General features: G+C 46.4%; 1 protein-coding gene across 3 annotated transcripts in view; it reads left to right on the top strand.

Annotated features, from left to right (window-relative positions):
- Positions 1 to 19,079: 19,079 nt before the first annotated feature.
- The window catches only part of CD44 (CD44 molecule (IN blood group)), an 83,745-nt gene continuing 77,222 nt past the window's right edge, over positions 19,080 to 25,602 (top strand). Inside the window, exon 1 of one of the 3 annotated variants that reach the window (XM_079102057.1) lies at positions 19,080 to 19,319. In XM_079102057.1, the coding sequence (XP_078958183.1) occupies positions 19,247 to 19,319 (73 nt within the window). In that variant the 5' untranslated portion in view covers positions 19,080 to 19,246. The remainder of the gene's footprint in view (positions 19,320 to 25,602) is intronic. The other 2 variants (XM_079102056.1, XM_079102058.1) reach the window with 2 other exon arrangements.

Raw genomic sequence — 25,602 nt, 5'->3', positions numbered from 1 at the left:
TCCTGGAGGGCGTGGCCTGGGGCTGCAAGAGTTCTCAGAAGGGATTTCTGGGCTTCTTCTCCTCCTTCCTCCCCACATCCCACATCTCAGAAATCAGGCTTGGCTTCTGCCTCCAACTGCCAGGCACACTCTCAGCTGAGTGAGGGGTGAGGCTGGGGTCTGGCCTCCAGCCCTTCCCCCGGAGACCCAGGAGGGCCCTGAGCTGGAGCAGCTGCTTCCAGACAGCAGCCAGACTGCTGTTGTAGCGCCTGCCCGCAGGTCTGAGCTTGTCTAGCTCCACAGGAAGGGAAAACGCCCCCGCCCCGTGCAGTGGGTGCAGTCTACCCAGGAGCTATAGCAAGCCAAACCTGCCTGAGCAAGGGTGAGCGCAGACCCTGGCACTTACCTATTTATTTTGTATTCTTTTAAAATCATTGTTTCAGAATTCAACAGTCTCCAGATAAAGAGTTTAGAAAATCTGGAGAAGGCAAAAGAAGAAGAAAATGAACACCCTCCATAGTCCTGCCTGGAAGTACCTACTTTTCTTTTCTTCTCTGTCTTTTATCTAGGCACATGTGAGCTTCTTATCCAAATGGGGTCACAGGATAAATTCTGCTTGGGAAATCTGTTTCCCTTTCATTGAGCACTGCAGAGCAAACAGCTTTCCATGTGAAAGTTCTGATAGGTCCTCCCTCAGAGGTGTGAAGGACTGGCTGTGTATTGGAGCCACAGATCCCAAATGGATTATAGGGTCCAGCTTTTTTTTAGTAAGAGTTCTGGGGCAGGCTCTGCAGTTCAGCGCAATGGAAAAGCCCCAGGCTCACTGTTTGCAGCCAGGTGTTCCTGCCCCAGCCCTACCTGACTCACGGTGCCATCTTAGACTAGTCACTTCTTCCCTCTGGGCCTCAGTTTCTTTACCTATAAAACGGGATGCTGGGGAGGGTTTTGCCAGCTCTAATGTTCCATGACTAAGCACTTGTAAGCTCACAGGAAGACTCCAGAAGACTCTGGCAGCATTAGCTACCCAGGGGAAGTTGCTTCTCCCCAACTTCTTGTCCCATTGGGCAAGCTGGCTTCCAGCTCAATGTAGGCAGAAGGGGTTGGGGGTCTTGAAGGGGAAACTGAAAGCCCTCTGGAGTCATCAGTGACCTCTGCTAGCAAGGGCCCCAGGGCTCTGCAGGTTGCTGACTGTCTCCAGCTTCCGGTTCCCCACCCCGTGAACGGGGAAGTTGCAGCCTCAGTGCCAGACTGAGCTCACCACTCCTCCGCATCTGGGTCATGGTTTAGTAGCCAGAGTCAGTGGCCAACAGCTGCTGGTTACAATCTAAATGCAAACCACGTGACTGGGCAGTCTCAGGCAGCGCCAGGGCCAAGGCCTGGGGATCTTGGGGGCTGAGGGGCCTGGGGAACTGAGAAGGACCTGGGGCTGGCTTGCTTGGGTGGGCAGACCTTCTTCAATCACCTTCCTTGTTCAGTTCCTCTTGCTTCAGAAGCAGCAGCTGGCTTTTCTCCTCCATGTAGTTTGAAGAGTCCTGCCATGAACCTTGGAGGCCCAGGCAGCTGCTTGTGGAGGCTTCAGGGGCAGGACTGTCACGAAAGATGAGCAGCAAGATCCCTTTCCTAGAGCTTGGGCAGCTTACCCTCCATATTCTCTAATAGAAACAATAGGAATAATAACAAAACAGCCTCCACACTACAGCCACTTGGCACATGCTGGGGAATGAGCTGGATGTTTACTAGCTTCCTCGTATTCATTAGACAGCTATGTCTTATTCACTAGGCATAGTGAGGTCCACTAGCATTAGCCCCATTTCACAGATGAGGACATTAATGCTCTCCAGAATTCCCAGCTAATGGGTGCTAACCTAGACTCAGGACTCTGCCCCTGAGCTTGGTCTCTTAAGGACACTACCATTCTACCTCCTTGAAGCTTCATGATGGGATTGGGAATCTCCCACTGTGGCTTCAGCTTTTCCTTATATGCAGAAACTCCTTGAGGCTTCAAAATTTCATCTTTTCCAAGCATCTACATGCTGGGTCCCATACTCTCCAACAGTGTAGGCAAAAATGTGTAATTCTTGGTCCTCAAACACTAGGAGTTTAATATTTCATTAATGAGACAAAGGACACAGATTCCAGGCTTCTAGTATGCATTTATAGTTTCATGGCATCCTGGAAATAAGAAGTTTTTAAATGTTTTCATTGGTGCATTATACTTCTACATAACAGTGGGGTGCTTTTTGACATGTTCATAAATGTATATAACATAATTTGCTCCATTTCAATCCCCAGTTCCTCCCTTTTCCCTTCCCTCCCTGCCCCAAGCTCCTTCCTCTACACTACTGACTTTCTTTCTATTATTTTTTAAAAATTGAAACATCGAAGCTAGGCATAAAAGTGGAATGAAATAGATCAGATAATGCTGTGTGCATGTATGGATATATCACAGTGAATTCCACTTTTAAGCCTGAGTTTTTTGGGGTCAGCCTTTCTGCCACTTGCCAGTTGTGTGACACTGGATTAAGCATCTTATCCTCTCTGTTTCTCAGAGAATCCTATCCATTTTACAGAGTTGATTCTGAAAGATTAAAGAAGAGGTATAAAAAGTACCATCACATAGTAAGTACTTAATAAATGTTAGCTATTATTTTAAAGTCTAAAACAACAGGGCCCTAAGCTTGGGTTTTATTCCACTTATCGGCTTAAGCAGTTGTATGACTTTGATTGCTTACTCTGTGCTCCAGTTAAGAACAGGATTGTTGAAAAAGTAAACGAATACACATGTATATATGCACTTACGCATACATGGATACCTCTGTATTACATATGTGTGTCTAGCACAGTAATATGTGTGTATTTACTATATACCTGACACATATTCACATAGGAACTGTCTAATGTATGCTAATGGGTGTGAAGCTGTATCTTACTGTGGTCTTGGTGATTTTCATTTCCTTAATGATTACTATGTAAAGCATCTTTTCGTAAGTCTGTTGGCCCGATGTGCTTCAGTTTTTCTTAGCCATTTTCCATTATATCTAGAGGCAAAGAGGAGCTCTGATCCCAGTGAGAGGTGCTTCCAGGTCCCAGTGATACAAGGATGACTTTAACTTTGCAAACAACTGCTTGGGTCTGGAACAAGCTACCCCATGGTAGGGTAGGGAGGGCTCACGGGCAGGCAGAGTGTTCATCAGATGCCAGATTTACACAGCAGTTTGTAGTTTATAGATACTATCTCACTTGATCATCAGAGCAGCCTTGCAAAGTGCAGAAGGCAGATGAGGAAATTGCGTTTCAGAGATGAGAAGACAGAGATGGAAGGAGACTGGCCCTTGAAAATCACAAGCACTGAAACAAGTGACAAGCAATGCATGGCAGACAGGGCTGCCTCCCACCCCACATCCGTTCTCCCTTCGCCTCTTATCAGAGCCCTGGTTTTGTTCTTTACCCTACCTGTTCATAACTCCATGTTTTAGTCAGCTTTGTCACTGCTGTGACTAAATGATCTGACCAGCACAATTATAGAGGAGGAAAGGTTTATCTGAGGGCTCAGGGTTTCAGAGGTCTTAGTCCATAGAAGGCTGGCTCCATTCCTCAGGGCTCAAGGTGAGGCAGAACATCATGGTGGAAGAGTGTGGCGAAGGGAAGCAGCTCACATCATCAGGAGTAGAGGGAAAGACTCCACTCTCCAGATACACAATATATACCCCATAACCATGCCCCAATTCCCACCTCCCCCAGCCATACCCTACCACTTCAATCAATCCCATGGGGGATTAATTCATTGATTGGGTTAAGACTCTTAGAACCCAATCATTTCTCCTCGGAACCTTCCTGCATTGTCTCACATGTGAGCTTTTGGAGGACACCTCACATCCAAACCATAGCACTCCATGAATATGCCTAAGACAACGATGGCAGTTGCACTGTTTGCCTGGAGATTGGTGGTGTAGTGGCTCTTATAATGCAGTTCCTCGGTGGGACGCCGAGAGTTGCAGCCTCTATTTTAGGGGGATCCAGACTACGGATGAAGCCCAGGAGCAGAAAGATAGAAAGAACCTGGTTCCAATACCATATATTCTCTATAATGGCACCCTGGATTTTTCCTTACTTCTTGTGGTATAAACTAATAAATTCCCTGCTTGTTGAGCTCAAATTGGATTGTGATTATTTTAGAGATTATTATTAATTATTTGTAATAGAATCGATCCCTTCAAATGGTGGGTGAACTCATAAATTGATGGAAAAGCAGTGTGAAAACTTGATTCAAAAACACAAATGTCACACTTTTGCTTCCCCATCTTGGAGTTGCTGGCTACTAGGTCAACCTGAAGCCAGCTCAGGGACTGGACAGGGCAAAGGCAAGAAGAGAAGAAAGGACAGAGTGGGTTTGAACATGGCTGTGAGAAAGCACCAAAGGTCCAAATAGAATTGAACCTGTTGTCACATGTCCAATGTATTAAAAGAGTTTTAACTGAAGTCTCCAACCTATGGTGGATGAGAGAGGTGAGCAGGAGGAAGAGGCTCTGAAATAAACCAGTCTGCATGGTGCTGGGTCAGCCTCCTCTAAAGGAAAGCAAATCACCATCAGAGGAATCATAGCAGCAGCCGTGTCAGTATTAACTAAAATTCAATGAATATACATTATTTTATTCAGTCTCACTACAACCCTGTTTATATAGCCTTATTTGACATTTAAAGCAATAGAGGTTGAGAGAGAGTATGAGATTTGTTCAAGAAGGACCAGTGTGGTGACCCATGTCTATGATCCCAGTTATTTGGGAGGCTGAGGCAGAAGGATTACAAGTTCAAGGCGAGTCTGGGCAACTTAGCAAGAATCTCTCTCAAAATAAATAAATAAATAAATAAATAAATAAATAAATAAATAAATAAAATAAAATAAAATAAAAAGAAAGGTCTGGGGGTGTAGCTCGGTGTGGAAGAGCACCTCTGGGTTCAATCTCCAGTAACACACACACACACGCACACACACACACACACACACACACTGTTCAAGGTACAAGCTAGAAAGTGCCAAAATTTGGAGTTTTAAACAAGTTATTGGAATTCCACTCAATACTAACTTCTTATTGCAGTCAAACCATTCGTAACCATTTCTGTTCCTGATCAATTCTCTAAGAAAGTAACTCAGTGGGGCAAAGACTGAATTCATAAACATTTCCATTAGAGTGTTTTATATCAGCAAAGGAAGCAACTTAAATGTACATCCGGGAATTTTTTTAAAAAGTATGCCATATCCGATCAATGGAAAGGTAGATGAGGAACTGCAACTAAAACATGCCTGGCCACTCTGGCCATCCTCTGCCTCTTCTCACGAGAGGTGGAGAACGCTCTTTTCTGACAGTGAGTTTGGAGAACAGCTGCCATTATTCACTTCCAGTATGCTATTTGGAGTTAGGACCCACTCTGGGTTACAACCCACTTTCTGGCAAGTGGCGAAACCAGCAGTGGTTTGGCTGGGGTTAGGGGAAGGGAGCCAAACATAAATATTATTTTTAAAAATAATAACTCTGGAACTTACATTGGACAAAAAAAAAGAGAACAAAGTAGAAAATGGTGTGCACACTACGAAGGCAGAGTGTTAAAAAAAAAATCTGTGCACACATGATCATGATCGAACCCTGAAGTGGGATCGTAGGTGAACTCTGCGCATTCTCCCAAAGATGCTTTCGACATCGCAGAAGCATTAAATTGCGAAGGAGAGCAGAACAGATCTGCTAGGGGCAACAAGGTGTCAGAATCACACGTGTGTACCAGCTCGTTCACTGGTGGGAGAAAGGCCACTGGGTGCGTGTCTGGGAGCATGTCCTGGCTGAGACGTGGCTCAACCTCATCTGACCTGCAAATATCAGCCTGACCTTCCAGAAGGCTGAAGCCAGGTGGGATTCTCCTCTGCTGATCCCAGGTTTCCTTCAGTCTGAAGTAGAGAGTCCTGAGCACAGGTCCCTGCAAGCATCTACAGAGAAGGAAACTTCAGCTTTAACTCCAGACAGCTTGAGTCCCGAAGCTCCGTGGGGTGGTGAAGTTTTCTGGAGCTTGATCAAGATGCTGGTGACATCATCGAAGTGCCAGCAGAGAAGCAACGATGAACACACTCTAAAATTTTCTAGAGGAAGTGAGATGCAAATGAGCAAGGGGCAGGAAGAGAGAGACACATGCTAAGGTGTTGGATGGTAAGAGATTTTCTCAGCACAAAGAAGGGCTGTACAGCAGGCCGGTACTCTCTTCTCCTCCATTCACAGAGGCCTTTGTTACAGTGGAATGACAGGGTTGTGGCATGAGACCAATTGCCTTCACTGGTTCCTAGCTGTGTGTGTACAGACAAGCACTTACCCTCTCTGATCCTCAAGTTCTTTAAGTGACAGTAGCCATCCTCCAGCACAGAATTAGGTGAGATGTTCTGAGACAACCCTTCTCCCAGTGCCTGCCCACACTGTTCTTCCTACTGAAATGGGGATCTCTAAAAACATCCCGGGTGTAGACTTAGCTCCAGACTCCACCCCAGGCGGCAAAGCATTAACTGGCCCTCCAGACCCACTCCATGAGATGACTGCCAATCATTCTCCCTTCCTCTCCAGCAAGGGCCAGAGAAGCCAGCATGACTTTCCTTAAAGAGATGGGAAGGGGAGATGCCTTGAGGGCTGCACCCCAGATCCACTCTACTCTGTGGGCGTTTCCGGATGGCGTGTGATCGAAAGTGGACACCTAACCTGAAAGACCCGAAGGAGGCTACCAGGAGCCCGCATTCTGGGGGCGGGGGAGAGAAAGGGACAAACCCAGGCCGAGGAGGTGGCAGGCAGCAGGAAGACCCAAGGTGGGGAAAAGAGAGTGAATTTAAACAAGGCAAAGACACTTGCGTCTGTCCTAAGTATATCCGGTATGTGACCGTGGGAGGGGAAGCAGGTCTGGAGGTAGGAGTGCAGGGAAATGGAGGAAAAGGTTGAGAAATGGAGAAATGAGGAAGAAAGGGGAAACAAGAAGGGGAGGAAAGGCAGGAGGAAGACAGAAGTGTGAAAAAGGAATGAGGTGTGGGGAGATGGATGGAACCGCCTGCGAAGCCGGCCAGTGCTCGGCACCTGGGAGCCTAACCAATCAGCCCACCCTGCGTGCGCCCTGAACTCTGCTCGGTGGGGCGGCTCTACCTCCGTGGAGGCAGGACTGTTTGTCCATCAGGTGAGGCCATGGCAGTGCCATTGCTCCAGGATAAAGACAGTTCTCCATCCACGAAAAACAGCAAACAACCATGTGAACAATGCCAATTACCCTTGGCAGAGCCTCATCTGGCCTGGGAGAGGGGACAGTGATTTCTTCTGAGAAGGTCAGACTTGGTTACAGTTGGAACTAAAGCCAAATTTGTCTTTCTGAGTCTTCTCTCTAGGTTTTTTTGTTTGTTCCTTCGTTTGTTTGTTTTGAGTGCTCAGATTTCTCATGCCCTTGACCCTGGGCCAAACTTGGCTGATGAAGAACAATCTTCTAAACTCATTGACCCAAAGGCAAAGGAACATAAAAAGTTCAGATGGTAGACGTGGAGGCATCAGCCAGCAGAAGGGTCTTCTCTGAAGGATATCAGACGGTGGCCCCGCCTCCTGCTTCCTAGGCTGTCACCTCCCCAGCATGACTTTCTCCCAGGGGACTTGACTGGGCCCGTCACAATGATTGCAACGTGAGCTGGATAGAAATCTGGGCCAGATGCCCTGAGCCCCTGTTTCTCACAAGACCAAGGTGGGGATGGGCGGGGCTTCCTCTTCAGTTCTGCAGGCAGAACCAAGACAGGCGCAGCTGGCAAGGGTTCGAGGCTGCCCTGTGGACCGGGGTGTTTCCCCAGAGATGACGTCAGAGCCACTCAGTGTACGTACATGTGCGCATGCCCACACATGTGAACACGCCAATTATATTTACTGCATCTTAATGTGCTTTAAAAATAAGATTGTGAGATAAAGCCCTACGTATATTTTTATAATACATACACGAAACCTCAAATGGGAGAAACTTCTAATTACCAATGATGTTATAATAGTATTGTGGTTATGTTATCCTAAAGAGTCTTTATGTTTTAGAGATACATAATGAAATATTTACAGGTAAAAAGATATGATGGGATTTACTTCAAAATAACCCAGGAGTGGGGAAAGTAGTAGGAAGCAGAGATAGATAAAATGCGTCATGAGTTAGTAGATGGAGAAGCTGGGGGCTGGCCAGCTGGCAATTCATTATAATTTTCTTTCTACCTGTATATATAGGGGTGATCAACTTTTCAATAATCGAAGTGTTTTTAAAGAGACCTTTATCTTCCATTTGTGTCACATGGTTTCCTTCCCTTAACCTTTGACTTATTTGGGGGGAAAAAAATCACTAATTCCACCTCATCTTCTTTCAGTCCTTTTTCTGCCTATAGATACACATAGAGTGAAAGAAATTGTACTCTAATTGTTTTTTTAAAGCGTATTGAAAAGAAGACCTATTTCTTTGGTCAATATTAATGTGTCGTACATTTTATTTCAGGAATTTCAAATTCATGTCTTGTACTAAGTTCTTGAGATACTTCTCAATAAAGAGGGTGTCTGTGGTCAAATGGTCTTGGAAAAAGCTGCATACTGTGTATAGCACTCCAGTCCTGGTGAGCAGGGGCTGAGGGGCCTTGTTCCCCACTGATCTAGTGTCTAGCACAGGGCCTGGCAGCAGCCAGCATTCAAGGAGTGATTGATGGGTGAAGAAATCAGGACTAGCTCCACAGCAGAGAAACCCATCAGCCTGTTTATCTGGTATTTCCCCCAAACACACTCATCTATGCAAGCCTTTTAACAGTGAACATCCTTATACTAATATCCCTTGAAATGAGCATTTTGGGAAATGAGTTTTAAAGCATCTTACAAATAGGGTTAAAACTCATCTCACAAGGTCCCCAGTGAGTTGACAGAGAAAGACACAAGTTTACAGTCCAGGACGACATGGACTGTTTCGTCACCTGTAAACTGTGTCCAGCGTCCTAGATGGCTGAACTGGGAATCACACCCATGCTGGTACCCAACTCACCTTTTTTTTCCCCCAAATCCTCTCCCAGTGTCTTGGTTTGCACATACCTATTCTGGTGGGGGATGCAGGAGGAGAGTGAACAGGCAGTCTTGGAAGGTATAGTGAGTGAGGGTCAGCCAAGTGTTCTCTTTTCCACCATGAACTGTGGCGTAGTGGATGGAGTCAGTCTAGGGAATAAGTGAAGGACCAGAGTGTTGCCTTGACCAGCCCCACATGAAGAGAAGGAATGGGGGCAAGGGCCCAGAGGAGGAGCAGGGGTGGAGAGAGAGGTGTGGCAAAGACAGCAGTTTACTAAACTGTATCCTCCTCTGGACTCACAGGTGGACTACATTTCCCAGCCTTCCTTGCACATAGGGTTCCAGCCAGTAGTGTGGAAGTGGAAATGATGGTCCCCCAACCAGGCCTGGCCACAGCAACCTCCCAAAGAGTACTCTTCTATGCTCCTTTTCTTTCCACCAACTGAAAGGAAATGACCCCACAACATTTGGAAGTCACATGTTTAAAATTACAGAGTTTTCATCAGCTCAAATTCTCCACCTTTCCCCATTATCCCATCTATGCAGAAACCATGATGAGTGCTAGATGACCCCCCCCCATCATTGTCTACATGTTTAAGTCATTGCACATTATGAATCAATTTGTTTTTTATTATTTTTGGTAACTCCCGCCCCCTGGCAAGGCAGTGAGCTCCTGCATAGGAGAGAGTTGCCTTGCAGGGGTAGGGTGACCTGGACCCACAGCTGATTAACATAGCAAGAAATCATCTGAGTAGTTGTGCTAAACTATTGATGGTGTTATTGAAGCATAACCCAAACTATCCTGACTCATACAAATTAATCCCCCATTGTGATCAGAGATAGCAAATATTATTATTATTATCATTTTTTTTTTTGGTAGTGCCAGGAATCAAACTCAGGGCCTGATGTGTGCTAGGCAAGTGCTGTACCAGTGAGCTACATCCCTACCTCTTCTTGTCATTTCTTTTCTGAAAAGACTTTGTAGATTATTAATTCATCAAGGGTTTTTACTCACTGAACTGTAAATGTTGGAATCTTATCACAGGAACCTAAGTTTTCACTACTGACTTTTAGGGGAAACCCATGAAACTCATTCCATTGCATCAGCATAAAATTCAAACCTCTTACTATGGCCTACAAGACCGCACAAGAGCTGGTCTTACCTCCCTCTTCAATCTCATTTCCTGCCGTTTGCTTTCCTGTTCACTCTGCTTCAGGCACATTAACCTCTTCTATTCCTCAAAACCACCAAGAATTCTCGTCCCAAGTCTTTACATTTGCTGTGTCTTAAAAAAAAAAAAAAAAAAAAAAAAAAAAAAAAAAATCTCATATCTGTTCCAGTTTGGCTCAAGTACTTATCACCTCTTCTCTTCATACAGACCTTCCCTGGCCCCCTTGTGAAAGTTCCCCTGCACCCTGTACCCACTTCCTCGGTGTTGACAAACTACTAATCTGTCTTTCTGTGCTGTTGTATCCTTAGTATCCTGGGCAGTGCCTGGGACACAGAGGTGCTTCCTTAATCCTGTCCAGACTAATGGAGGCAATGGATCTGCCCACCAGGATCTAGACCATAATCTCTTTGAGGAGTGAAGGCAGGTCCTGTTCATTGTTGGCTTTTCCTTGTCCTAGTCCATGCAGTGTATACAAAAGGTATCTATTAAGTTCCCTGATGATTAGAACACTTTTATGTTCCTTCATATCATGGTGGAGTTAGCTGGGACTTTTGTTCTTTCACTTCCCTACACTCTATCAAGATGCTCTTTCTTCTCTCTCCTTTTCCCTCCCTCTCCATATCCTCCTCTAATTAGGTTCAGTTCAACAAGTCTCTCTCTCACCCACACAATGCTGTCTGGAGCAACACTCTTCTGTGGTTGGGGAACAGTATCCAGCAATAAATTTGATTTTGACCTGGCTTCACCTGGGTGTTTTATACCCAAGTCTTTTCTGCAACTGTTGATGCTGAGCCCAATCAGGACTTGGCTGGAGCCTTATGCCTGATCACTGGAGCCCAGAAGTTTTTACCCCATGGGTGTTTTGAATCTGTTGCCATCTAACTGAAAGGTTTTTCCTTTCAGGTAGACTGTGAGGCACGTTCAGGCAGAAAGGAGCTCTCTGCAATGGCCTGGGACTGCCCGACTCAGAAGATGTGCCACTGATTTGGATTTCTGTGCCATGATGGGCACATCATCTGGGAAGTCTGATTTACGGCACAGAAAAGGAGCGAGCATGGTATTCTTTGGGTAGAATGAGATGATGTTGGGGAGAGGTCATAAGTGAGGCCAAGTGGGAAAAAGAGCTTGGAATTTGGAAGAATTGAGATTTCATCAACTCCTGAACCCAAAACCCAATAGTAGATGTGTATATGGTTCACATGAGCCTCTGTTTACTGTCTGTAGCCAGAGGAATGAACTCCTGCATTCCCAAGAACTTTTGGTTGCAAGGAACAGAGACCAGCTTAGGCTAACTGAGAATGAAAGGGATTCATTATAAGGACACCAGGATGCCTCACAGCAACCAAAGAACCTACAAAGTGCCCAGACTTAAGAAATAGTTTATGCTTATGTTTTTCTCTGAGTGTAGGCCTTATTCTTATTTTTCTTACTTCTTAATTCTCTCATTTTTCCTACTTTCCTGTTTCACATGGAGGGAGGTTTATGGCTACCCCACAGCTTCTGAACTTGTGTCATCTATATTCAACTACATTCCAATCCCAAATTTCAAGAACAACTCTGATTGGCCAGGCTTGTGTCTGCCACTGGACCCAATCAGTCGTGGGATAGAGGTTGGGGTTACACAGAACTCATGGCTGCCAGGAACTACTTTTCAAGATCAGAGAAGGAACTTTAACTTGTGGGCTGCCCCCAAATCCCAGGGTCTCATGAGGAGGATAGTCACTGAATGAACTCTCAGGTTCTATAAACAGAATGGTGTTCATCTCTAACTCAGAACACACAGACATCTCATGATGATTCTATAGGGAATAAAGGCATAATGCTTTGCAAATCCCAGATTTTCCATGAGTTTTCAATGCCTCAGTCTATGCATTCAAAGTCGTTGTATTCTAGGATTCTAATTTTTTCAGGGAGCTGTGAGACTCTACATACTCCGCCCTCGACCTTAGCAACCCCATCCCACCTCCTCAACTCCAACAAAAGATTCCAAAGGTGTGTGTGTGTTGGTGGGGGGCTTTTTCTTTCTTAAAAGGAACTGACTAGAATAAAACTTGATGAAGTCTAACTTGAACTCCATTAATTAAGCAATTCTTTCCAGATCAAGAATCAGGAAGGATGGCTCACACCTATAATCCCAGCAGCTTGGGAGGCTGAGGCAGGAGGATCTCGAGTTCAAAGCCAACCTCAACAACTTAGTGAGGCCTTAAGCAACTCAGTGAGACTCTGTCTCTAAATAAAATACTAAAGAAAAAGGGCTGGGGGTGTTGCTCAGTGGTTAAGCACCCCTGGGTTCAATCCAAAAAAAGAAAAAACAAAACAAAACAAAAAAAAGAACCAGGAAGGAAGAGAACTTTTCCATCCTTATATGTCTAAATGACAGTAAAGACTTAATAAGTAAAAGGAAGATGTGGAATAGTCACCTAACTTTTCTCAATTTTTTTGATCTGTAGAGAAAGAATGACATTTCATAGAATTGTTGTGATAATTAAAAGACACCAGCATTGACATGCAGTAAATAAAGGCTGGCTGCTATTGTTGAAGATAATGGTCTCTGTGGTGATGGTAGTGATAACACTAGAGGTGAGAGTGGATGGTGCTGGTGGTGGTGTGGAAACGATCTGGTGATAATGGTGGTGAGGTCAGTGGTGGAGCTGTGATGATTAATTGTGAAAAGAAAACAAGGATGCATAAAGTTTGCCCAATATATAGGGTCACATAATGAATAAATGAAGGAGATAAATATCTCCAAGTACACCAGTCACCACCTACATATCAACCATAGATCTGACCAACATAAATCATGCCAGTAGATGTTTAACAAATGCTCTGCAGGAAATGAGAAAAGAGAAGTAAATGAGAATTTTAGTTACTATGTGCACTTAAAAGGAATAAAGATAATTTTATTTTAAATAATAATGCACAATTATCAAAGATACAAGCAACAATACATATTGGTAAGGATGTGGGGAAAAAGATACACTCATACGTTGCTGGTGGGACTACAAATTGATGCATCCACTATGGAAAGCAGCATGGAGATTCCTTAGAAAACTGTGAACAGAACCACCATTTGACATAGCTGTCCCCCTTCTCAGTTTACACCTAAAGGACTTAAAATCAGAATACCATTGACACAGTCACATCAATGTTTGTAGCAGCTAAATTCACAATAGCCAAACTATAGAAACAACCTAGATGTCCTTCAACAATGAATGGATAAAGAAAATGTGATATATATATGTATACACACACACACAGAGTGGAATATTACTCAGCCTTAAAGAATGAAATTATGGCATTTGCCAGTAAATGGATGGAGCTAGAGAATATCATGCAACGTGAAATAAGCCAATCCCCAAAAGCCAAAGGTTGAATGTTTCCTCTGATATGGGGGCGCTAATTACAACAGAGGTACTTTGGATTTGGCAGAAGGAAGGGAAGGAAGGGAGGGAGTATGGGGGTAAGAAGAATAGTAGAATGAATCAGACATTATTACCCTATGTGCATACATGACTGCATGACTGGTGTGATTCTATACCATGTACAACCAGAAGAATGAGAAGTTATACTCCATTTATGTGTGATGTGTCAAAATGCATTCTACTGTCATGGATAACTAATTAGAACCAAGGAAAATAAATAAAGAATAGTGCACAAAATACTTTTTTCATTGTCTTCCTTTCAGTGAGCTTGGTACATAAAGTCACACACTATTAATTCAAATTGTATCTTCAAATATGCACATTTCTCTCTCTCTCTTTTTTTTTTTTTTTTTTTTTTTTTTTTTTGCAGTGCTAGGGATTGAACCCAGGACCTTGTGCTTGCAAGGCAAACACTCTACCGACTGAGCTATCTCCCCAGCCCACAAATATGCACATTTCTAAATTTATTACCATCCTACTGTGGGATTCCATCTTATTCCTATGTGAGTTTGACCTCCGAGGTTCTGTGTAAATCCACTTTGTGACTGACATGAGCAGTTCTAGGACCTAGGGGCACCTGTTCCCTGGGTATTTCCAGCTGCCCCAGCTACTTTATTTGCCACAATTTGAAAGCCCTGCTAATCATAAAGGCTTAGCTCCATCATCACACTTGGTTAGCTAGTTATTCAAGGTCATTTATTTATCAGGAAGATTGCTGCCCAGTTACCTGTTTATCTAGACACTTCAGCCATATTTATTTTATGAGAGTTTTTTCTCACCAGTACTCAGTTGCCTGTGTACCATTCACCCTGTGAGTGTGAGCCAAGAATGGATTTCTTGAAGAGTTCAAGTTTAACTAGAATGGCACTCTTTCTTTACTCTGATGGATTGTTCCTTTTCTGGGAACCAGTTCTGTGAAAGAATTGAACATTGTCCCTTTAAAAGAGTCCATGACCTGTTGCATTTGCAGTCCTTGAATTCAGCCCCATATCCCCCAGTCTTGCTCTTCATACTCCTGTTCACATTTGGTTTAGATTTGACTTTGCTTAAGAAGAGCAAGATTTATTACTACAAGTCAGAAACCATTAGGTCCCAGTATTTTAGTAAAAACCCTAATCTGCCAGAGTGAGCAATGATGTGGCTGTACCGCAGTCTCACTACACCAGTGTCCCCAGATATGGAACTGCTGCTTGCGTATACTTAGAAGTTTTCAAGTTGACTAAAGTGCTCTCACCTCTTAGCCTGTATGATTCCTGAAACACCCCCATATGCTGTGATGGGAAGGAAAAGAATAACAGTAATTCATGCATTTTATAATGCTTATTTATGGAGCAAGATAGAGGCTGGGATGTGTCAGACACTGAGACTGAGTCTGTACTGGTGGCCAACACCAACACATCCCAGTTCACAGGTAGCTTAGGGGTGGCGGATCACTGATCCCTCCATAAGGCAGGAACCCCAGTAAAGAATCCTTACAGCTTATTTCACTGCTCATCAATGATGAGAAAAAGCTTCTCACTCTCATTTTGTACCTGAAACTCCCAAAGGTTAAGTCACTCAGCTGATAAGAGAAGAGACGATGCTCAGACTGTGGCTTTTGAATACCAAGACTGCAGATTGCATTATGGATTCTTTCCAAATAGTGTGATCTCATGTCAACCCAGATCAATTCAAGCTCTCCTTCCCAGTTTCCCACGTCCCCTGATTCAGCCTAGGAAGGTGGCTGGCTGGTGCACCACACAACAGATATTGAACATTTAAAATGAATTACTTTGAGGATTTCATCCTTTACAGAGGCTCAAAAGAGAGGCTAGGCTGGACTTTGTGTGGCCTGTGAGTTGTGGTCGAGTGGAAAGGATGGCAGGGTTGCTGGGAGAGGTGATCCAGGAATTCCCAAGGGCTGGCCCTGACTCAGTAAGTCACCAGGTCAGTTATTCGAAATGAGTCATTTGTGGCTTGGTGGCAAGCAGCCTCAGACCCTCGCTAAACTATCGGGAAGCCAGCAGGCGAAATACTCCCCTCTGAGAGCATGATCCTAATAATAATTGCTAGAATTTGCATGTCCCTCTACAGTTTGCAAAGCACTTTCGACCCAGTTTTTTCATGATCTGGTATTGTTTACTGGACTAGTTGCAACAGGGAACAAGGCTCACACCTAGTTTGGTGGGGGTTTTCTCTGTTCTTAAGAGTAAAATCCTTCATCAAAACGAAATCTCTCTCAGGACTTTATGGTTTAAGTCTTTATGATACAAATTAAGTCTTTATGATACAAATGGAATTTCTGTGGTGGGAAGGGAGAGGGAAGGGGCACAGCCCATGCTTAAACCTTTGCTCTGACCTCTGTTGTCTGTTTCTGAGGGGTCTCCAAGGAACCCCCAGGACGAACAAACCTGCACAAAACAAACGTTGTTCCTAGTGACTCCTCCCTCCACTTCCACTTCCAAGAAAGGATCGATGAGCGCCCTTGGAGGTAACCCGAGGTTTAAAGACCGTTCTTGTCTGCGAAGCCACCAGGACTGTTCTCTCACATGGTCACAGACAGCAGCAGGGACACTCTTCCTGCTAAGGCAGCCTTCTCAACGTGCCCACTCTTCAGGAGAGGACTCAGAGGTACGATCTTCGTTTCGGACATGCTTGCCCGCCACTGGGAGGTTAGGCAGTAGATCTAAACGGTGATTTTTCAACCCCAAAGGTTCTCTCTGAAAATGCAAGAAAATGTAAGGTTCTTCCCAACTGAAAAATGCAACTCAGGTTAGACTGGATAGTGGTGAGAGCTGGGAAATATGGCAAACGTACTAAATGCCACTGAATTGCACACTTCAAAATGGTAAGATGGCAAGCTTTATGTTGTGCACATTTTCACATAATAATAATTTTAAAAAACTTACACTGACTCTTTCTTTCCTACAGGATCAAGTTCGAACTCACCGGCCTAATTTAAAATCTGGACTCTGTCTACCTCGCTAGCCTCAGCTCTTGCTGTCCCCCATCCCACCTCTTCATTGATCTGATATTCAAGTTATTCCGCATGTATGATGTTTACTACACATACACATACATTGACCCAGTACTTGATATATGCAGGACTTTTGAATCAATTAATCCTCACCAATTCTATGAAGTAGATACGATTGTGAAGCTCATTTTATACTAGAAGAAACTGAGACACCTACAAGCTCATTGTCTTATTCAAGGTCAAGCAGCCCAGATGGGATTTGAACCTGGATGTTCTCTTCCTGAACCTTTCTTATTCCTCACTACCGACTACTGCCTGTGGATGACCTGTCCCTACACTTTTATCAGAAGACTTTCTCCTCCTCCTTCTAGACCTGGCTCAAATATCACCTCCCCTGGGGAGTTAGGAAAGCTTGTGACTCCTTTCTCTAGGACGGTGGGACTGATAGCACTCTGAACATACATACAGTCATCCCCCTTGGTATTCAGAGGGGATTAGCTCCAGGACACTCCCCTCCCACAGAGAGCAAAATCCTTAGAAGCTGAAGTTCCTCCTATAAAATGGTATCATATCTACATATGCTTGACAACTTTCCCATAGGCTGTAAATCATCTCTAGATATCTTACAAAACCCAACACAATGTAAATGCTATGTAAATGGTATGATGTTGTATTGTTGAAGAAATAATGAGAATATTTTCAGTCCACAGATACAGATGGTTGACTGTTTTTTGCAAAGTACTTCATATTGCGGGTGGCAGCCTACTGAGTCTGATTGCCTACCAGAGTGTGAGGCTTCAAAGACAAGACCAGGTCTTATTTATTGTGATGTCCTTGGGTGCTCACTATATGTATGATGAATGGGTAAATAGGTGGATGACTTGGTGTATCTCTCTCCATTTTTCATTTTCCTTTAATGAATTACAAAATCTTACCTTCCCTCAGAAGTTCTGGCATGCTTCCTTCAGGGTCTTACACAGCCACTGATAACCACTTTCATTTTTCTGTGTATCTCATCAGGCAAAAATTCCTACTTTAGCTTCCTCAATATTAATTCATAGCATGTTATAGGAAGGTATGGAATAATGATTAAAAATATGATTTTTCATGTTTTCCAACTTAGAATGCTTCCCTGGAAGAATATGAAAATCTCTGTCCCTCTGAGATTTATTGGCCAGGGAAAAGTGGATTCATATTTGCATAAAACAGTATAAATGGAGGCAAGAAAGAATGGATGAATGGGTGAATGGATGAGGGGATGGTTGCATGGATGGATGGATCTGTTGATGGATGGCTGATGAGTGGAGAGACAGATATATGGGTGGGTGGATGGAGAAGAGGATAGTGGAGGGATGCAGGTTTAAGAAGAAATGTGATGAATCTACATAGTGTACAACCAGAGAAACAAAATGATGTACACCATTTATGTACAGTGAATCAAAATGCAGTCTGTAAAAAATTAAAACATAAATAATTAAAAAACTTACAGAAGACAAATAGCAAAATGATGGAAATAAATCCTTCCTTTTCATACTTTAAATGTAAATGGAATAAATTCTCCAATAAAAAGAGGGAAGATAAAGGAAAAAACAAAAAAGAAGAAGAAATGTGAAAAAATGTATGGGATGATGCTAAGTTGTCTGGGTGGATGAGTGGAAGTACTGGTGGTTGGATGGATGGATGTGTGGTTGATCTAGTGGAAGAATGGATGAACATGGCTGGAGAATGGATGGACAGAAGGATGGATGGTTATGTGACCCGTGGAAGGATGTAAAGAAAGATGGGTAGATGGATGGATGGGTGGATGAAAGGCTACTTGGGAGGATGAATGAGTGTGTAGGTGATCGGAAAGATGGAGGTGTCATTTTGGGACCAGAGAGTGAACACTTGGATTCTTGGAGCCAAATACCATGGCTGGCCATCACTAGCTGCCCCTGAGCTGTCCTCATAAGAAGCAAAGATCTATCTGAGCAACGTGCACTTCACTCCTCTCTTGGGGGAAGAAGGATGAGCTCTCCCATCATGCTCTCCATTCATCACTCCCCCCGATGGCCAGGGAAGCACCACCATCCGGGCAGGATCTCACCACTGTCCCAGCTCCTCTCCCCGGATCTCCAGCCGCGGGGAAAACCAGAGAATCATTCCCAGCCTGATTCAGAAAATTTAGCGGGAAAGGAGAGGCCGGAGGCTGAACTCAACGGGGCGAGGTTTTAGGACTCAGTCGATCCTCAGGCGGGGCGAGCGGGTGGGAGAACCAAGAGGTGTGTCCAGGGGCGCACCGGCGGGTGGGCGCCCCAAGGCGCCGCCAAGGTCCTTCCCGGCAGTTCCGATTTCCAACTTCTCTTAAGAAGCGGGCGGGGGCGGAGGGACAGTGCGAAGGAGGCTGGTACGTCTTTAAACCGCTGCTGGCTGCTTAGTCACAGCCCCTCGCTTGGGTGTGTCCTTCGCTCGCTCCCTCCCTCTTAGGTCACTCTTTCAACCCTGGAATAAAAACTGCAGCCAACTTCCGAGGCGGCCTCATTGCCCAGCGGCCCCCAGCCTCTGACAGGTTCGGTCCGTCCTCGTCGCCGCTCCTCCGCCGGCACCCCGCCCCGCGCCCCGGGACCCCAGCTCCACTTGCTTGCTCTCGCGGTTTTCTCCCACACCATGGACAAGCTGTGGTGGCGCGCAGCCTGGGGACTCTGCCTCGTGCAACTGAGCCTGGCACAGATGCAGATCGGTGAGTGACCGCCGCCTTCGGGCCAGCGGAGTGGGAACCCAGGACTGCCCCGCCGGGGCTCCGCGGGCTGGGTGGCCCTGGGGGACTGTGGTCAAGAGGGAGGCGGGCGAACTGGATTGGGTTCAAGAAAGCAGGGCTGGGATTGGCGCTAAACGGTCGTAGATGTTGCTGGTGGGAAACGCCGTTTTGTTGAAAAGAACGGGAAAGAGAGAAGAAAGTTTGCTGGGCAGGCTGCCCGCGCAGTTTGGGTGAGGTCCTTAGGGCTGCAGCACATGGCAGAAAGTAACTACTCCTGGAGGCTCAGCTGGTGTCTGAGCTACAGGCTCCTCGCCAAGGGCTCTCGGAGCCCCACTGGCTGTGGTTGCAGAGGAGGGGCAGGGGCTGAGGCAGGTGCTGACACTGGGACAGACAGGGGTGGGTGCCGTGGGCAAGGTGGCCATGGACTTGGAAGCCTGAGAGCCCTTGGCAGTGAGCTTTCCAGAAAGACCCCTGGAAAGTGGAGGGGGTGGCTCCCCACCAAATCTGGTTTCCAAAGCCCTTATGGCCCCTCCAGTCGCCGACTGTGGAAACTTGAACCAGCTCTGAGATGGTCTGGATGTCCATGGGGTTCCAGCCCGGCAGCCGGGCAGGGGCAGAGAGGCTGCGTAGGAGAGACAACGGCTGGGCCAGCTTCGACCTCCAGGCTCTGCCAATCAGTCAGGGGAAATCCAAACACCCATATGGCTCATGTTCCCTGCCTGGCAGCCTCAGAGCCGGAGGGAACTTGGAAATCAGGGTAACAACAGGGACCCTGAAGCTAAGGTTCCAGGATCCCATCCAGAGGAGGTTGGTGGCTTGTGGTGGCTGTAGAGGGGAGGGGCCCGTGAGGTATTCCGCACGGCTCAACTCCAACCATTCCCTCTCTTTGTCTATATGTGAACAGATAATTACATGGCCGATTTGCTTATCACTAGCAAAATTAATTTTTCTTTTAAGTAGTGCCAGTTGGGTCATGAAGATAGCTCAGCCTACAGTGAATTCTACTCAGCAAGTATTTATTAAACCCAGTTCTTGAGGACACCAAGAAAGCAAAAGACACAGCCCATGCTGGACGTTTTAGACTCGAGGATAGGTGGGATCTAGACTTTTGATTCCTGGTGCAGAAGCAATACAAATAATGCTAACAACAACAACAGCGGCACTGTGGTAACAGTAGTCACCATTTATTGTACACTTAAACTGTGTTGAATCCTTTACATGTGTTATCTCATTTTACCCTTGCAATGGTCTGGTGAGAAGTATCCTGTTATTAGACCTGTTTTACAGGAAGAAAACAGAGGCTCAGAGAGGTTAAGTGACTTATTAAAGGTCACACAGCCAGGGGTGGTACTGAATATGAACTTAGGTTCATTGACTTCTGAAGCCTAGGCTTAGAACATGTTTGAGTGTACTACAGGATGCCCAAAGTTGGATAGGATTTAGGGGAGAAGTGGTTTCTGATAGACTAGAGGCCACAGGGAACTGGAGCTCCAATGGGACCCTGAAAGGCGGTGATGCTTAGTATGGGAGGGGAGAGGGAAAGGCGGGCAGGGAGCGCTCTGGGCCCAGCCTCAGAGAACAGAGGCCAGGGAGCTTCCCTGAGGCCTCCAGGGAAGCTTGTTGGTATGTTAACCGTTGGTGGCGTCTTCGACTTTGTCTCTGAGCATCTTGACTCTTCCCAACCTGTTCCTTCGAAAGGGCCCCACCCCTTGGGTTCTCCCAGAGACCAGCAGACCTGTTTCCCTGGTCCCTTTGGGTTCATCCCTCAGAGAAAGTGCGAGAAGCGGCAGTTGCAGTGGGCACCTGGGTCCTCGTACAGTTGTTTGAAAGGAACTGAGACTTGAAAAGGAGATGCGACTTAACGGCAGGCGGGGGCTGGGTAGGCAGAGGGGGAAGGAGAAGGACGGGAGAAGAATGGAAAGGCACCCCCGTGGCCCTGTTCTTGAGTGTGGAGGATACGAGGAAAATGCCAAGGGGCCAGTCTTTGAGCAGAGGAAAGACAAGTCCGGACTTTGGATCAGAAATCAAAAAGCATAGCAATGGTCGCAGCTCACTGAAGCACCGTGGAACCTAGGAACTCAGTTGGAGGCCAGCTACTTTGAATGAGGTATGGGGAGAAGAACCGGGCTCTGAGGGGGTGAGTCCTCTGTGGTGAAGCGTCAGTGCTGGGGAACTGCACCTCTGGTTTTGAGAAAGAGGGGCGCTTCCGAGGCCCCAGGTGCTGGGGATGGCAGGGACCCTTCTGCTCCCTCTGAGGCTTAGAGACACCTCCCCTGAGTTGGGCTGTTTTCCCATGTGAGGAAACCAGGAAGCAAAGCTGCATCCCCGCTGAGGTTAGCATCGATTAATTCAGTTATTCCCCTGGTACACCTTGCACATCTGCTTCCTGCACAGGCTTGGGGGTGAGTTCGTGTGCTGGAGGTTGGCAGCCGCAGAAGGTTCTATTTTCTTCCAAATTACCCGACGTGGGAGGGGATGCTGGACCACATGAAATTCCTACTATATGACATAGCCCCTTCCATTCATTCAAGAAATATTCCCTGATTCATTGTCATAGATGCCGAGAGGGGGACTCTAAGATCATTTAGGGAAATTTTTTTTTAAAAACTTCTTCTTCCCAAGGAGGAAGTAGATCCTGAAAGAGAGGGCCTAGAGACTTGCCCCCTGAGACTCATCAGGACAGGGTGCCTTTCACACATTTGGTCTCTAAAATGCCTCTGTCTTCGAGGACTGTAGGAGGCCACCCCACCCTGCTGTGGTGAGGAAGGTGTGCCCTGTGGGGGCCACAGCACTTGTTTGATACCTTAAAGACTGTCCGACCACTCATCACAACTCCGCAATGTGCCCCACAGTACGCTTCCTGTGAGCTTAACAAAAAAAAAATGATAATATGGAGGGAGGCTAGGGGTGGGAAACACTGGGGGAGAATAGTGACCGAATTATATTGCTGCATCATGTACCTGTACACATACGTGACAATGAGTTCATTATTATGTATAATTATAATGCACCAATAAAATATGAAAAAAAGGAATATACATGTTATATGTGTAAATACACACTCACACACACACACATGTACTACCTTAAAGCAAAGCTCATGCTCAAGAATGATTCCCTCTGCTCCTGGGGCTTCTGGTGCCTCCTGAGACATCTCGAGATGGTTTGGAGCCCCCCAATTTTCAAACCCGGCGCTCCGCTATTGCACAGGATGGTCGCATGCAAAGCAGAGCCTAAGTCTCTAGGAAATAGCACTTACTGAGCATCCATTCTCGCCAGACAGTAAGCCAGGGGTTTGACATGGGTCTCTTGTGTGAGCCTCCCAGCAGACCTATACATAAGTGTGTCCTTAACTCCATTTTCTTGATCTAGAATTTGAGGCTCAGGGAGAGACTGACTTGCCCAAGGATACAGGGTGGAGTCATGGTCTAAAATCCCCCCAGGCTGGACTCCAGTGCCACACTCTGTCCATTCATTTGCCTTTGGAGAACTTTGGAAACTGTGCCATCCTGCCACCCTCCTGGCTTCCGAGAGCAGCACAACCTGGCATGAATGGCTTCCCTCTCCACCTCTGGCTGGCTGCGGATTCTCCAGCGCCTTGCCCTGCCCTGCCCCATCCTGACTCGTCACTCCGCAGGCCTGGCCGCCGCTGTCAGACATGTCAGCCTCGTTAGCTGTTGCTAAAATAAGTTGGTTGATTCCCTTATCAGAGTCCAGCTGCCCTTCTAGACATGCTCTTATTTGCAGGCTTGGAAAAATGGAGAGGTTGCTCCCTAAGAGACAAGTCAGGGCAAAGCTCTCTCCTGAAAATTGAGAAAGAGGCCCTGCAGACGCTCTCACACTGACCCTGCAGGCGGTTCAGAGGCACATGCTCATTAGCAGGTTCTACCTGCCCCTGGCGAGGGGAAGTCTCGAGTCCCCCTTGGGCTGACATGGTTCTTTGCAAAAGTCAAGGATTTTTGAGCAGAAACCACTGTGTGGCTCTAGGTGACATGGGGCGACCCAAGAGAGATTGTGCATCAGCCTGGGGTGTCCGTGGCTTCAGCCTGGGGTCTGCTGATGGGGAGGAGGTGGCAGGAGGGGAGCCAGGCCTCCCCAGCAGCCCAGCCCGGGGCTGAGGAAGACATTAGCTGTGGTTGTTTCCCTAGCACCTCGGTTTTCGCCGACTCCACCCAGACCCTGAAAGGGAAGTGAGTCTTGTGAAAGAAGGAGCTGAAGCAGGTGGCGGATGCTGCCTCACACAGCCTCGTTTTCAAAGGGGATCTTTTCTACCCCAGAGAGAAACTCTAGGGGTTTGCACAGTGAGAGGCCAATGACTCAATTTCCGTTGTGTCTCTGCTCCAGTGAGGACCTGAGTGTTCTTTAGGGAGAACCGGTTCCTCCCATCTGAGGTTTAAACCCCACTCTCCACTCGCTGAGCAGAGGAAATTTTTCTTAAAATACTTACTCCCCCAAATGGGGTCTGAGAAGCCAGCCTCATTTGCCAGAGAGATGGAGAGGGTATTTCTCCAGCTCTGTGGGAGCCCCGGGATATCAGGGATCATATCTTCTTTTTTGTAGTTCCAGTTCCCAGAGCTGGTGCACATTTGTGACCAGACACTGTTTGTTGAACTGAATTGAAGTTCTAGAATCTAGACCTCACTGTCTCCACAGGATGCCAGCTTTGGCTGGTCTGCCAAGAGGCCAATGCGTTCACATGTATGTGCCATCAGAGGGGATGGCTGGACTGCTCTGGGCAGGGCTGAGGGGCAATTATCTGCCACAGGGCTCATGTTTGGTCTGCACAAGCAGAGAGCTCACTCATCTGCTTGTGGCTTTAGTGGCCACTTGCTATGGCTGAGGAGGACAGGGTTGTATAGATGGTTAGGCCAAGAAAGGAAAGGGAGCCAGGCGAGGTGACGACACTGACCCCAAATTGAAGCCTCAAAATAAAACTCCCTCAGCAGTGGTCAGCTTGGAGGTCGGGATTTGGCAGCCTCCCTGCTGAGGTTGGATTTCATAGGTGACAGGCCAATACCCCTCCCACGCCCACACCTGCCTCTGAAAGGTGAAGGAGGCTGGGGCAGAAGCATAGGGCTTCACAGAAGATTCTGGCTGTCTCCTGTGGGGCTCGCTGGGTAATTATCAAGCTGCCTTCCAACCTGCTGCTGCTGCAGGAAAGGGACCCCTGTACAGGGAAGACGGTCCTCTGGCAGGGAGCCACGCTGGCCTTCTCTTCACAGTGTGTCAAGTGGGAAGTTGCCCACAACTGGGCCAGGTCCTGCCTTCCCTTGGGTCACCTGCCCAGTGGGACTCAGACAGGGAGTCACACACAAAATGAGTGCATGGGTGCTGTGGGGGACAGAAACCCACGGAACCAGATCTCCCCCAGTTTGGGGCACACTGGCAGCCTGGGTGTGTCCTCCTGAGGCAAGTGTCCTTCCTAAGTGCAAGTGTGGGCAGCTGGGTCTCAGGTGGGTGTGGAGGGGCTGAGTCACCAAGCACTTTGCAAAACCTCAGGTCCCAAAAACCTTCCTTGGGTCTTTAACTTTTTCTTTTTCTGGTTTTTTTTTTGTTGTTGTTTGTTTGTTTGTTTTACTAAAAATATTTGTGTTGTTCTTTTTAGTTATACATGACAGTAGAATCCATTTTGACATAATTATACAAGCATGGAAACTGTCTTGTTCTAATTCAGACTCCAGGAAGAGCTTTACCTTTTGAGAGTAAAGGTCAAGTGCAAACCCCTGGTGGGGGTGGGGTGGGGGTGTGCTCATCACCAGTCATTTGGATCGTTGCCTATGGTGTCCTTGCAAGTCTCTTCTGATGGTGGCTGAAATTTCATGTGTGTTTTTTTTTTAAGAGTTCTTGTACCTTCTGCACTTGCTTTTTTGGGGTGAGTTCTCTGTTTCTGAGATACCGTTGACACTGTTAGTAATCACCGCAAACTCAGGGTGCTGACTACTGCCAGCTGCACCCCAGTCACTTCCTGTGGGTTAACTCACCACAGGACAACCTCATGATGTTGTTATCACTCCTCTGGTACCGATGAGTAAACTGAGGCACGGGGAATTTAAGTCACTGGGCCACACGTTTGGGATTTGATGGAGCTGGGATTCAAACCCAGGTGGTCTGGCCACAGAGCTCATGCGCTGAGTCATAAATTATGGTGCTGTTCTTGGTACACTGTGATTTCAGGGCATCCCCCAAACCTGCATGATTGACCTGGGAGTACTCTGGGGTTTTCAAAAACTATTTGGGATTCTGGTTGTGGGTAGGATCCTAACGC

Source organism: Sciurus vulgaris (assembly GCF_902686455.1).
Source record: "Sciurus vulgaris genome assembly, chromosome: 11".
Taxonomy (NCBI): domain Eukaryota; kingdom Metazoa; phylum Chordata; class Mammalia; order Rodentia; family Sciuridae; genus Sciurus; species Sciurus vulgaris.
This window is presented reverse-complemented; position numbering and strand designations above follow the sequence as displayed.